The following is a 13,961-nucleotide window of genomic DNA, read 5'->3' on the forward strand; positions in this document are numbered from 1 at the left end:
TCTTCCGTTGTAGCGGAAGCAGAGTTTGCGTGATAGCCCAAAAAGGCAATGGTATCAGAGAGCCGTAGCGGTAGTGGTAACGGTAAGTAAGTTGTAGTAGATGGCCTACACAGGTTGCTGGGTTATTTTTCAAAGTAACTGCGTAATAGAATGAGTGGGTGGCTAAGAGCGTGGATCGGCAGTAGAAAGGTGAATGCTTTTTTTTTTTGAGACTGATTCTCTCGCCTTTGTTGTTTCTGGCCGACAGATTTATTACTGTTTTGTCTGTCTAGCCTTCAATGGTCGTTGTCGTCTCGGTTTCTCCTGCCTGTGCAAGTCCTCGGGAATGTATAAATTTTGCAGCCAAGACAAGGAGCAGGGGACAAAGACAAAAGAGCCAGGGCAAGGAAGATCTAGAGTAGCAGCTGATTTTCCAATAGAGAGGTTGAGAAACAAGGGCAAACTGCAAGGCAGAGAGAGACAAAGGCACAGGCAATGACGTCGGTTGCTATTTTATTTCTCCTGACTCATAAAAAATCCCTTGAGCCTGACAGATTTGTTTTCTGCAGATCAGGTTGAAGCCAGGACAAGTGTATGCGTCTTGATTTAATAAGGGCGGGGGACTCGATCGTTTTGATGGAATGGGATGGAACCCGACTTCGGCTGGTGTTCGGGGCTTGTCTTATCTTGCGACTGACTCGAATTGTCTTGGTGTCTTGGTATCGGTATCTTGCCTTGGCTATTATATTTCTCTGTGCTTAGCCTGCTCCTATGTGGATGGGCAGTGCCTGCTGTATTTATGGGGCTCTGATGTGTGCTAAAATATTAAAACTTCTAGGCTACCAGCTGGCCGCCTCGCCCTAGCCTGGCCTAGTCCTCCCTGAATTGTGGGTTTTGCAGCTGGACAGGCCGCTCTTCCCTCTTTTGGCCAAGGCTTTCACATGCTTCTTCCCCTGAACCTAGAAAGTACTGTCTATTAAACTCTATTCTTTTCTGGTTGTGCTTGTAGCGACTCTGCATCTGGCCAGCCCATACCATACATAAATCAGTAGCTACAATTTCATCAACCTCAACAAACATGGCTGGCTAAACATTCTAAACTTTGAGGCTAGCCCTTGTGTTTTGTGTCTTTAAACCTCTTTTTATGTTGCCCAAGCTAACCTCACTGCCTCCCCCATCTATGGAGTCACGCTTGTATCCCTCGTTTAGATAAGAACCTTCAACCTTTATAGACTAATAATTATCCCAATATTTCTTTCCCTCCAAAACAACAATTAAAAAACGCCGGTCCTCTTGATGCAAAGTCGTCCCTGACCTGGCCTGACCCGACCCGACCTAGCTCACCCATTTCATCCATGCTACTAAAGAAGTCCGAGACAGATGATGCCTACTCACAGCTTCGGTCCAAGTTGTTCAAATTCCCGAAGATCTTTGGCTGGAGTCGGTGCCGAGCTAGCCTGAAGGCTGCTCTTCCATTTAGGCACATCCGTAATTACACTGGCGCCCTCGCCATATACCGGCTCTGGCAACGTGAATGCCATTTCTTTCTCCTTGTCCCCACTGCGCTTCTTAGCCACTTCTTCGACAGAGTCGCCTGCGCCCTCGACAATCGCCTCAACTACGTTTGGAGCCAGTCTAACCCTGGCAGATAAAACTTTAGCTAGGCCTTCCTTGGACCCACGTAGCACTGCTTCAACAATGGCGGCGCGGAGTGCCGATTCGGTCTCGAAATTGGCAGATGGGACAGCTTCTAGAGCTTTGGTCACAATATTCTCAATCTCCGTTTCGCCCCGTGCATACAGCTCGACAATCAGCTTAGCCTTGCTGGGGGAGCCATTAGCAATGTATGTGTTAAAGAACTCCACTACATCTTGCTTAGTTAGATCCTTGATATAGTCGGCATCTTTCTGGGCAATGTCGAATCTGTAGTAGCCCGATGTAATCTGAGAATGGAAACGAGACGTCTCACTAGACAAATTGTCGTGTTTCTTGAGCCGGCGTACAATTAGACTGCGCTTGTGTGTTTCGAAGTCTGCATCGCTCATTGCAGCAAATTGCTTTTGCTGCATATCTAGGAACGCTTCAATGCGCGAATGCAGGTACTGCGGATACTTTTCACTTTGTATCAAAATGCGGAATGCCATCATGCTGTCCCAGATTCGCGTTGCTGAAAACACAATGTAGCCCAGCTGCTCTTTGGTACGCAGCTGATCGAACGCTGGTTCGTTAATTATTTGCTCAAAAAGCAGCAGGGTAGCTCGAAGCTTCATGTCATCACAAGAGCCAATGTAAAGCCAGTACTCGATGCAATTGTTGACATTTTCAGGGTCCTCCAGCGTCTTGCTTAGGACTTGGTTTGATCCGGGCGGAAGGATCAAGTAGCGGCTCACTGGCCATTCGAATTCCGGAAGTTCACGGGCAGGAAGAGTCGTTTCAACAAGAGTAGTGATGTTAAGGGCATCCTCTTTGCACAGATTACCATGGACTAGAACTTCAAAATGCGCCTGCGAGATTAGCAGCTTATGGAAGTAGCGTACATCATCTGCAGTAGTAGGACCAAGGTGTTCAAGCAGGTTTTCCACAGGATATTCCTTCTCGGCAATAAGACATTGTGTGATGAACGAAACCTGGTTATAAGCCGACTGAAGCTTCCAATTGCGAAGGTTGCGTTGGCTTCTTTCCTTGATAATATTGAAGCGTTCATCGGTGATCTTGAGGTCGCGGACCTTCAATAGCACTTCTTCAAGAAGAGCCGCAAGCTTGTCGTTGTAGCCGCTCACTTCTATGTTATATCCATGGCTGCCAACTCCAACATTGTAAGAAAGACCGGCCAACTCAGCATCGTACGAGTGCTCCTCAAGAGCGTCCCTCACAAGGTCCCCGTAAAGTTTAGCTTGGATAGCGGATTGGCATGTTGAATAAGCCAATGGCTGGCGCACCTGGACAATAATGGAAGCTTTGGGCACCCCAAAGGTGTCGTCTTTCTTCCACCAGGTACGGGCTTTAGAATCATTGCGAATCAGAGTTGGTGCGACAGCAGGGTCCTTCACCTCCTTCATCTTAACAACCAAGTTTGTGGGAATGAATCTGTTCTTTGCAGGTAGATGCAGCTCATTGGGCCTATTGGAGGCATTGCTCTTGGTTGCAACCCAAAGCTCCTTGACAAAGTCATCTGTCATATCAACCTGTTTGTACTCGGTCTTGTACCACTTTTCGCGTTGATCCCAGTCACCAGGGTACGTCTTAGAAACAATGGTCATACGGAAATTATCAGGAGTGATAGAGCCGATAACTTGTTCAATGAGCTTGGTGTTAAACTCGCGGTATTTGCTAGTCCCGCTAAGGATCCATTCGCGAGGGAAAGGGCGTTGCATTGAGGCACTCATTTTGCTGGTGAAGCGGCTTTCAGTGGTCTTTTGACGGAACTTGAAAGTGACATCACCCATGAGACGCTGCTCATCAAAGATCCATTTCTGAGGCTTGGTTTCCCTGAGCAAGGAAACATATTGAAAAAAGGCCTTGGTAATCTCGGTGTAGTGTTTTAAGCCCTAGAAAGAATAGGTTAGATGTGAACTCTAGCTATTTAGCATATTATTTCTCTTTTCTCTACTCTGCATGAAAAGCACAAGACGTGTATTCTTTTTGCATTATAGAGGGGGGGGGGGGGACTCACGGCTTCAGTCAGTCTCATTTCACACTCCAGGATCCCAGGACTTCCGGGGCAAATTGACATGGCACCAACGCTCAAGTTGTTGACCCAACCCTTAGCTTTAAGATAGGCCATCAAGCTCCCAGGGCTTTCATGACCGATCAGATGACTGACATATCGGCTAGGCTGCGAACGATATTGCAAATCTTCGTTCATGATTGGGAATGAGAGACACAGCTCACGTTTGTCGTACACAGGCTTTGCATAGCATATTTTTTGGAGCTCAGACTTGCGAAGAGGCACTTCATCAGTCCAACTATTGCGCTGTAAGTTTTTGTTGGGGATGGGAGTAAAGATCTCGATAGCCCACTTTTCGAGAATATCAAGAGGCTCTCGGCCCAGAATGACTAGTTTCATCAGGTTGGCAGAGTAGTATTTGTCATGGAACTCCATGAACTTTTCACGAACATTGATACCCTTGCTCTCGGGGATGGTCTTGAGGACCTCAAAGTTTCCGGTGCTAAAATGGCAGTAGGGATGATTTGGGTTGGCTAGAGCCTTGTCCAGTTGGTGCAACCTCCATACATCACTCTGAAGATTCTTTTTGTTCTCAGAATCTACGGCCTTGAGCTCTCGGTCGAGAGTTTCTGACAAGAACAGGGGACAGATGAAGAATTGGGCGAAAATGTCCAGAGCATCATGGAATGGCGATGGGTTCTCTTCAGTAGGCTCTCCATCATTGGCTGGTTTCGCGGCCACGTCAAAGAAATAATTGGTAGAAGTAGAAGCGGTGTAAGCATTGGAACTACCAGAGTTGGAAGAGAGATACTGGTGGTAGTGGTTTTCGGCAGGGTACTTTTCAGTGCCCATGAACAGCAACTAGGAACGGCGGATAAGTAAGTTTTTTTTTGACACGAAGAAAGGAAATTGGAAAAGTAAGACATATAACTTACATGCTCTACTGCGTGGGCCATGCCAGGCATATCATCCTCATCACTAAATGCACCGACATTCACATCTAAAGCAGCGCTGGCTTTGTCAGTGTTCGGATCATGGGCAAGCAGGACCTCGAGGTCATTAGCCAGACGAATGACACGATATTTACGGTCGTCAACATCAGGTTTTTCGATATGCTCTGTGATAAATGTAGCCTTGGGCAGAGTCTCTGCAGTAGTAGCAGCAGTCGTGGCCGTGGCCGCAGCGGCGGCGGCGGCGGCCGTGCTCTGCTTAATTTCAACACCCATTGCAGACACCAAGGCGAACGAGAAAAGGATTCAGATGGGATTGGGAAGAGGGAAAGATTAATGACGGGAAAACGAGCGGGAAAAAAGAGAGAAAGCTAAGGATTTTGAGACCGAGTCTACAAATTTAGGCAATAGAGGCGGCTGTGGCGACCGTACTGCCGTAGTTGCAATGTTGTCCTGATGTAGGGGTTGTTAGCAAGTTAGGGCCAGAGAGAGAAAGAAAAAGGCAAAGACACAAGGGGAGCCTAGGACATGAAGACAACTAGGGAATATTATTAATGGAAATGAAGCCACCCAGGCCAATGGGGCTCAAGATTTGTAATGCCAGAGCGCTATCGGTCGTTGCCTTGATGGTATAGACAAAAAGCATTGGCAAGAGACGGACCAGCCGAATCCAGATACACAATTGCTATGGGCAATGTAGCAGTCCTAGCAGTCCAGAGCGATCAATTGGTTATGCCGCAGCAAGAAACCTATAAGGCCGGAGCAAGAGACGAGAATGGCGGCTCAAAACCTTAGATCTCAGATGAGGAGGGGTCGTTATGGGCCTCTGGCTTCTAGGCTGGTTTCTAGCCTGACAGCCAGCCAACAGCACCGGTCCAAAGCTTTATCTTAAGAGCAAAGAAAATTCGAGCAAAACGGAATCAAATCGAATGTTAACTGACCTTGTGTAGAGAGGGCAATGCTGAGCGGCAGTCTCAGATAACGAGAATGAAGAAGAGAACACGAAGACGAGGAGAGGAAGAAAAGGGACAGCCACGTTAATGCAGATGCAGGCAATAAAGAATTTCAACCTGTCAGGCTAGAGGGGGAGAAAAAAGGAAGTAAATAAAAAGGAAAAAAAGAAAATGCAAAAAGAGAAAAAGGATTAAAAAAAAGGAAAGAGAGAAAAAGCCGTGTAACTGCCAATTCTAGCAGTTGAGTCTTTCTTGGGCTTTTTTAACTTTGCTGATTTGTATTGGCGAAAATCGAGAAATTAATACAACCAACTTATCACGTAGAAGATGAGAACGGAGAGGTGGTAGAGCAAGGACCACCATACAAGAGAAGAGGAGAGCAAAGCTTCCCCAGACCTAATTGTTGTGCTGGATAGCCCCAACAACAATTTACGGGACAAAAGAAGGCGAGAAGAGCAGAACAGAAAAGCAGAACATAAGGGAGAAGAGTGACTAACGCAAGCCCTCCACAAGAAGGCAAGGAGGAGCCTGGCGAGAGGAGGGGTAGACCGGCAAACAACCAACCAATGGCAATTTAACAACCCAAGCAAGACATGGCAATAACAGAACTAAGGCTGAGATTTATGGCACACAGGCTCCCTTCTCACTCTAACTTGACTTCTCCACAACAGGGATGATAGGAGCGGGGGAGGGGTAGAGAGAACAGAAAAGCTCTTTCAAGTGATCATCCGAAATTTGAACTCAATCTTAGAACCCTCTATTGCCCTTCTTGTTTATATACATATGTGACATTACGCTATCCCAAGCTATACAGTAGTATGCTTACCCCATAAAGGCAGGGAAGGTGATCACAGAAGGGCCTCGCGATTATCCCTTGTCTGTTACGTGCTAAACTAAACTTGCATATTTACCCACCTCGGATGAGATATCCGGCCGCGTTAGTGGGATGGACATGAACTACAGAGCAGGATAGCGGAGGACAACACAGCAAACAGGCAAGCCAACAAATCAGCTGAATCCTTTCTAAAGTGCGAGTCCTCCAGTTCAGTTAGCCGGAAAAAAAAGTCTGCAAAAACAGTCAGCCAGAAGAACCTGGGGAAACGAGTTGTAGCGATGTAAATGACAGGGGCAGGAGACATGGACGGGTGCCCACAGACGTAGTTTGCTTTGATAGTCAACAGACAGCCTTGGAATTTTCCTGTTCGTCTTTTTGGCTTTTTGGCTTTTGCGCAGGGTGCGTGTGGCGGCCCATGTCAAGATATCAAGACTTGGCGGAGGAGTAGAATCCAGAGCGGAAGAGAAGAGCAAGTTCTTGTCTAGTTATCACAGGCAGAGAGATAGCGCACAAAAGAATGAACCGCACTGCTAAAACCACTAGCGGGATACTAAAATGGCGACATCAAGGCGATGCAAGCACACGGACGAGCCAGAGCCGACGGCGGTAGCATAGCCCGGGATTTCGACATCGCTTTACGTGCTATATGGTTACCAAGGCGTTAGCCAAGTCGCGTATGCGGCCTATTGTGTGACAGGGAAAAGAGAAAAAGACATCACTGGCTAGTAGTTTCTTGAGGCTTTGCAATGTGTTGCATCTCCCACTCACCCAATGCACATATATGGCACCGATAGAACACAAGGAAGACGGATCTAAGCATTATTTGCTCGTACATAGGCGGACACAAAAAGAAAGACAGAAAGGGAGAGAGGAAGGGCAAAAGGGCGAGGGCGAGAGGCAGTAAGGGAGAAGAGGATAAGGGAGCAGGCACCCTCTGACTCTTCTTCCCCGCCAAGCGGTGACCTGGCGCAAGTACCCTTTTTCATCTTGCTATCAAGGTTCTCTTGTTCCCCCTCTTTCCCTCTATTTCTCTCGCCCCTCCTTCCTTGTGAACCAACAACCCAAGCAAACTCGCTCCTTCTACTACTACTCTTATTGTTCTCCCCTCCTTTCGACTTTAGTAGCTTCCTTGCAGTCAGTCGCAGCCTCAACACAACCCTGCCGAGTTCTCTTTGCCATTGTTTCCTCGTTCCTCTCCCCTTCCTATTCTTCGCGTAGACAATTGTCGCTTGCGTACAAATGCGCGTACGTAAGAACAATTCCATTTGTAGATACATGTAGGTCTGTACTTTCCTTTTCCAAGGGACACAGGTTTCACTGCCAGGCCACAGTGAGGACAACAACGGGATAGCTACAGCAGCCCTCTTCACGTGGCCGGGTTCCTGGCTTGCCGTCCCTCCCCTCTAGCCAATGAAGATGGAAGCACATTGTGAGAAAGACCATGTTATGTCTGGCGTGTAAATGCATGCATGTAGTTTGCCGCACTCAAGAACCTCGCTAGTTACTGACAGGGCTGTTTTCATGGTGATCTGTTGATCTCTTGACGTGTGTGTGTACGCACATATGCATTTACGGATGCATATACACCCGCGCATTTTCCCATTACAAAGTACTACCCGTGGTCCCAACAAGTCCCTCTGTTGCCCGTTTGTGCGACAGGCAATAATACAACCGGAATTCCTTCCTTCCTTTCCTGTAACTAATAAGCAAACGAAAACTTTTTAGCAGTACTGCACATGAAAAAAGCAAACTTGGGCGCCATTACCCTTATCTAAATCCACAAACACATAAGTCCACACACCAGGTCTCCCGTCCCTCTCACCAAACACCCTAATGCCTGCTTCGCTGGCCAAACGGTGAGTGTCCGTCCCCGCCACCATTGCTACGGCTCATCTGTGATCCACGCACCTCCTTCCTGAGGCGCCGGTCGCGGAGCTCCTTGCCGCGCAAATCCTCCACACTCATTTTACGCTGTCTCTTAAGGGAGCCAGCACTGCCGCCACTTCGCGGCGACGCCACAGGCCCACCAAAGGCCTTTTTAGGTGGCGTATCAAAGTTGGCACGACCAGAGATGGATGTGATCTTCTTCATCTTCTTGTACTTGCCGCTGGTGCCTCTAGTTTCGGTGTCAGAGTCGGAACCAGAGTCAGAGTCGGAATCCTGTGGTGATGTTAGCCTTGTGCTAGTGTAAAGTCGTTTCGCGAGATTGTAGTTCGTCAAGGACCAAAATATCTTACCTCTTGCTTAGCAGATTCAGCTGTTGCCGCAGCCTGGGCCGCCAGCCTGTATGCAGGTGACTGTGTCCGGCCAATCTTGGGATCATCCATATCGGCCTCTACATCACTGTCCTCGCCATACGTCGTGTTCCAGCCAACAACCAATACATTAAGGGCCGGCTTGGACGGCAATTGCTTGGCCACCTCAGGGAGCACCCAGTGTGTGTCGGCCGTGTTCTCCACATGTCGCTCCATGGCAGCCTGTTGCCTATCCTCCATCTCTTTAACAGCAGCCTTGACAGCTGCTGCCGTCTCTTCAGCCGTTGTCGCAGCGTTTGCGCTGCCATTAGCTAGCCGGCGTTTTTTGGCCGAGTGAGAGCTTTCACGCGAGCTCTGGTCTATAGGTGACGTCTCGCCACTGGTAGCGCTTGCGGCAGCACGCTGCATGAACTTCATAGTCAACACCTTGGAAGACATGCCTCCGGCAGTGGGTGTGGACGGTGACATTTTCAGAATAGGTCTTGGATCGGGTCTGATTGCCTGGGAATTGTATGTCAGATAGCAAGAGAAAGTCAAAAGAGAGTCCAGGTTCACTGTTATCTGTCTTCAGTAGACTTATCCCGGCAGATAAACACGCGAAGTAATGTTTCCGTTGGGCTGATCTCGGCCTTGACGTGTATACGAGAACGAAAACAAAATGCAAAACTTTCAAGCGTTGTCACAATTTAGATTTACTGGAGCACTTCCCGTAATTCTAGCCTTGTTCCCTTTTGCTTTGTTCTCAGCCTTTTTTTGGTTGAACGCTTTTGCCTTGGCTTTCTTTTTTTCAGTGTTCGCTTGAATCATCTACTTGCGCTGTGATAGCAAACAAAAAGGGCTCAAGACAAGAAAAGCAAATACGTTTACTATTGATGTCGCTTGTCCCAATGTAGTCGATATTGGATGTGTTTTCTCCTTGGGGAAAGATTCAGAATTTTCACACCAAGCAAAAAAAAAACGCGCTTTTCGGCAGCTTGAGAGTGTATTACATAAGCTTTCGTCCCTCTTAAATAGCCGGGAATCTACCGAGCCAGTCATCTTGTTTTCGAATCCACCCACTACTTCTATTGGCTCACCTACGGCGAACGTCAAACCTCCAAGCTTGCCGGAATCGAAGCTTCCTCGGCTGCTGGCCTATCGACTTGACGCTCTATAAAAACCGGGCTGCTTCTTCTGTGCCCCTTACGTTCTCTCTGTTCTAACATACCTTAGCATCGAACTCCATTCTCCTTTCCCCTCTCCAGCCTCGAAAACCCCCTCCATCCACGAGCTAACCGCCACTCACTCACTTACAACCCACGCATACAATGTCCGCCTCATACAAGATCCGAGAGGTGGCTGCACGCAGCGCTCGTCTGGCCGGAGCTGCCCGTCGTGCCTTTACCTCGACGGCTCGCACTGCCGACGCCCACCGAAGCACACTTGTCGACTCCTCCGCTAAGAGCGAGACCGAGTCTGCTTCAGGCGAAATCCAGCAAGCCCCGAACCGCACAAGCGTCTGGGCGAATAGCCAAATCCCACGCAACCAGGCCATGGTAGGCCCGCGCTTTGAGCAAACGGACTTTTCTGCCCAGGTATGAATTACAAAGGGTCTCATGGGTGGGGGATCTTGGAGATAGTGACTTGTTTTTCTCGCTTCCTTTGTGCCATTGGCTAATATGCGCTTCGTTTTGCTTTCCTTTTTGCCTCCGTATAGCCTGCTCCGTACTCTGCCATGGCTCTGATCCACGAGCAGCCCGTTCAGTGGACCCATGACAAGATTGTCGTGTGCGATGGTGGCGTCAACTCAGCATCGGCTGGCCACCCGCGCATATTCATCAATACCGATAAGCCCAAGATTTGCGTGTGCAACTACTGCGGAACGCCTTACGTATGATGCGATGATCACCCCTCGCTTTCCGGCATCGAGCTACTAACACGTTAACCACGAATATCTAGGCTAACGAACACCACCGCAAACATATCGAGGCCCAGCCAAAAACCGCCTATCCTCTCCAGTAAGGCAAAACAACCATGCCGAAAAACGATTGACAATACAGACACACCAGAACCCTCACATGGCCACAGACAGGACCTTAGTATAGTCGCGAGGGAAGGCCTGTGGAGAAACAACAGAAACAGCCATGAAAGACTACCAGACTATTTATTTGTACGACGAAAGTAGAGCAGCAGAAATTGACAGAGAAAATGAAGAATCGCACGATTTGGCCGACTTATCCAGATGCTGCTGGGACTCTTTGTAAATAAACTCTTCTTTCCCTCGCGCTGATTGCATTAATTAGCATACCAATCATGTGTAAAAAAAAACTCGTTAATCCAGCGAGCTTTCACTTTAATGTATATGCATAAATCTTGTCGTTGTGTGTGCAAAAGTTAGCTCTTAGTGCTCAGGCAGCTGTAACCAATGAGCTAATGGGGGATCATCAGATGCCCCACATTTGCTAAACCTCACCAACTGAGTGATAAGAGCTCGCCTTGCATCAAGACTAAAGCTTTCCATCTAGATTCATACCGTAACTCTTCCAGCAGTGGCACTTCTTTTTACCCTTCTAATTAACCCTCATTCTATAGCCATGTCCTGGAGCCAGAAGCAATTCTCTCTGCCAGCCCGATCGCGGGGCTCGTATCTCGTCACGGACCTCATTGTCGATGCATTGCCCGAAATCCGTGAATACAAGGTCGGCCTGCTCAATCTGTTTATACAGCACACATCATGCGCTCTGAGCCTCAACGAGAACTGGGACGAGGATGTGCGTCACGATATGACCGATGCACTAGAGAAAATTGCACCGTATGAGGGACCCAAGGGTGAGGCGCTGTACCGCCACGACGCCGAGGGCCGGGACGATATGCCGGCAAGTTTCCCTTTTTCCTTCGTCCCCTTATTATCCTTTTTGTCTCTCTGCTCCTGTCCAGCGAGCTATGTTTCGGTCTCCTCCAACTAACCTTCGGCACAGGCACACATCAAGAGCTCGCTCATTGGCGCCAGTGTAACCATCCCCATCAAAGACGGCCGTCTAGTAAGGCTCTCCCCTTCTTGACTCCCGTATTTCACCAGTCACCCATAAACGCTTCCACTAACTTCTCCCACTCTTTTCTTTCACGCATAGGCTACCGGTACATGGCAGGGCATTTGGTACCTCGAATTCCGTGCAGCCAAGCACGTGCGTAAGATCATGGCCACAATCCAGGGCCAGAAAATGTGAACAAATGAAGGTTAGGAAGGCATGGAGGGGGAAGTTTGTGTGGACAAATAAACAGACACGTAGCTATAGGCGGTATATCAACACGCAAGCAAAAAAAGGAAAAGAAAAGAAAAGAAAAGACAACAGAAACTTTCTAGTAGTAGAGATAAAAAAGGAAAAGAAAGGAGAAAATGCACATACACATGTACACACACACACAAAGACAAATATGAATGTGACAAAAAGGCCAGACAAGACAAGGAAGAAAGAAATAAAAGAAAAGAAAGAAACCAAAAAAAGAAGAAAACGCCCATAACTCCTGCTAATACCCATCGACAGTGCCCTGCCTGGTTGGGCCTTCTCCCTCTTGCCTCCACCTGGCCGGCTAGAGCCGTCCAAGATAGCATAGCATGTAATAAGTAGTGCAAAGCTACTCCCTCCCCCGCAAGCTCTTCTCCGTATTAGCCTTGTAATCCTTAATTGCCGGGCGCAATGACACGTGATTTTCGCGTCCGTGTCTGGCAATCCGAATGTCTTAATAGAGACCGAGAACAAAGAGAGAAAGAAAGAAAAAAAGAGAAAGGAAAAGAATGGGAAGGACAAGTCATCAGGCTAATAGCTCGACTCACGCGCCCTGCGCATCGTCCATTCCGCTATCACCCTGACCATCTTTCTTAGTCTTGTCTGCCGCAGTGGCGACTTTGTTGTTCCCACCACTACCGCCGCCCTCTGTGTCCTTGCCGGCCAAGACGCGCGTATACGGAACGTATCCATCGGGTGCAGGGTATCCTGGGGTGATAGCAGCGACATTGCCCTTCTCATCAACAAACTCAAAGTTGTAGCGACTCAACAGATGCGGGATAGCAGATAATTGCGGACCATATCGGGCTGTATTGTCGTATAATTCGAAGAGAGGCACCGCCAGAAGTTTCATGTTCTTGGGCACGCTGAGGGCTTCTATTAAACACATAAAAAGAAAGGGGAACTTGTTAGCAAATCTGAGTAGACCAACTACCGAACTCTTTCACGCAAAAATGTAGCAGAATGCATCAACACAAGCGTGACTTACTATTCTCTGGCAGACGGATCATGTACATCTTCTTGCACTCCTTGGGGCGCGTAACGTGTGGCGGCAGAAAAGGATACATGAACAGCTCAAAGTTGGGACGCCACCACTGCGCCAAGCAATCTCCAATCTCCCATTCACCAGCAGGGCCGTCAATCTCTCCCTCAACCATGGGAGCCAGCCGTTCGTCCAGGCGGCGTTTGAAGCCAGTTTCCTCATCATCATCAGGCATCAGGTAGTCGCCAGGGAGCTTAAAAAATGCGTTGGCAATCTGCAACATCAAGATGTGTGGATGGTTGTGCTCATGGCACACCAAGATGCCTTCGCACGTACGGCGCATGCCGTGCTTGCCATAATGCTCTTCGAGTCGATGCAGCCTTGCTACCACGCTGGCATCTTCTTCCGGTTGTGTCTCTTTGACACCAAACGTGTAATTGGACAACGGGTACAGGCGCAGCGTCGGGGGCTGTTGCGCATTAAAAGCCTTTGGGATCACAGGCGGCTGCGACGTCTGCAGCATATCGGGGGCTATCGTAGTCATTGTGGTTTTGTCGAGTATGAAGACAGAGCTATCGTGCTCGAGAGAGGGAACAGGCTCAAGCCAGAAGCGATTGGATTGACTCGCTAGGTGGTGTGCTGGAGGATTTAGGTGGCGTATTCTGCACTCCAAAACGAAGCGTCGCAAAATACGACAGAGAGGAAGAACAGGAGCGACGGGACTAGAAAAGCTGTGCTTCGAGACAGCGATAGCTTCGATTGGCTGTTGATTCGACAGGGCGAGGGAAAGGGCTACCGCAAGCTATTAGTCTGAAACAATGCGAAGATTCTCTACAAGTATAAATAATGTAGGTGAGAAGGAAAACCAAGCGGCCAAAGGCGATTAGAAAGCGCGATAGAAACAGTCTTGAGATGAACAAGCACAGGCTCAACACTGCTTTGTATTGAAGCTTTAAATTTAAACCCTTGAAAGTTGCTTTTGGATCAGAAAGCGCAGGCTAAGCTCAAGCGGCAGAATTTTATCAGCCACCAGCCGATTATGGAAGGCGGTGAGGGGGCTTGGTGTCCTCCATT

At 48.4% G+C, this 13,961-nt stretch overlaps 5 protein-coding genes across 5 annotated transcripts; 2 read left to right on the plus strand and 3 right to left on the minus strand.

Annotated features, from left to right (window-relative positions):
- Positions 1-1,370: 1,370 nt before the first annotated feature.
- Positions 1,371-4,872, minus strand: HOO65_060202 (putative zinc protease mug138; the record flags this gene model as incomplete). Its single annotated transcript, XM_071003645.1, has 3 exons — positions 1,371-3,527; positions 3,653-4,507; positions 4,582-4,872. 3 exons carry the CDS (start codon positions 4,870-4,872, stop codon positions 1,371-1,373), a joined length of 3,303 nt encoding a protein of 1,100 aa, XP_070857552.1.
- A 3,342-nt stretch (positions 4,873-8,214) lies between these two features.
- Positions 8,215-9,107, minus strand: HOO65_060203 (uncharacterized protein; the record flags this gene model as incomplete). The annotated part of the gene is made up of 2 exons (XM_071004017.1): positions 8,215-8,544; positions 8,622-9,107. The coding sequence occupies 2 exons, from the start codon at positions 9,105-9,107 to the stop codon at positions 8,215-8,217; spliced, it is 816 nt and encodes a 271-aa protein (XP_070857553.1).
- Positions 9,108-9,946: 839 nt separating this feature from the next.
- HOO65_060204 (Lactobacillus shifted protein) lies at positions 9,947-10,718 on the plus strand (the record flags this gene model as incomplete). Its single annotated transcript, XM_071004040.1, has 4 exons — positions 9,947-10,213; positions 10,336-10,509; positions 10,578-10,636; positions 10,688-10,718. 4 exons carry the CDS (start codon positions 9,947-9,949, stop codon positions 10,716-10,718), a joined length of 531 nt encoding a protein of 176 aa, XP_070857554.1.
- A 494-nt stretch (positions 10,719-11,212) lies between these two features.
- HOO65_060205 (Lactobacillus shifted protein) lies at positions 11,213-11,584 on the plus strand (the record flags this gene model as incomplete). The annotated part of the gene is made up of 1 exon (XM_071001075.1): positions 11,213-11,584. The coding sequence occupies one exon, from the start codon at positions 11,213-11,215 to the stop codon at positions 11,582-11,584; it is 372 nt and encodes a 123-aa protein (XP_070857555.1).
- Positions 11,585-12,449: 865 nt separating this feature from the next.
- Positions 12,450-13,431, minus strand: HOO65_060206 (uncharacterized protein; the record flags this gene model as incomplete). Its single annotated transcript, XM_071003997.1, has 2 exons — positions 12,450-12,781; positions 12,894-13,431. 2 exons carry the CDS (start codon positions 13,429-13,431, stop codon positions 12,450-12,452), a joined length of 870 nt encoding a protein of 289 aa, XP_070857556.1.
- Positions 13,432-13,961: the final 530 nt, after the last annotated feature.

The sequence above is a fragment of the Ceratocystis lukuohia genome (genome assembly GCF_044167205.1).
Source record: "Ceratocystis lukuohia strain C4212 chromosome Unknown Supercontig6_pilon, whole genome shotgun sequence".
Classification (NCBI taxonomy): Eukaryota; Fungi; Ascomycota; class Sordariomycetes; order Microascales; family Ceratocystidaceae; genus Ceratocystis; species Ceratocystis lukuohia.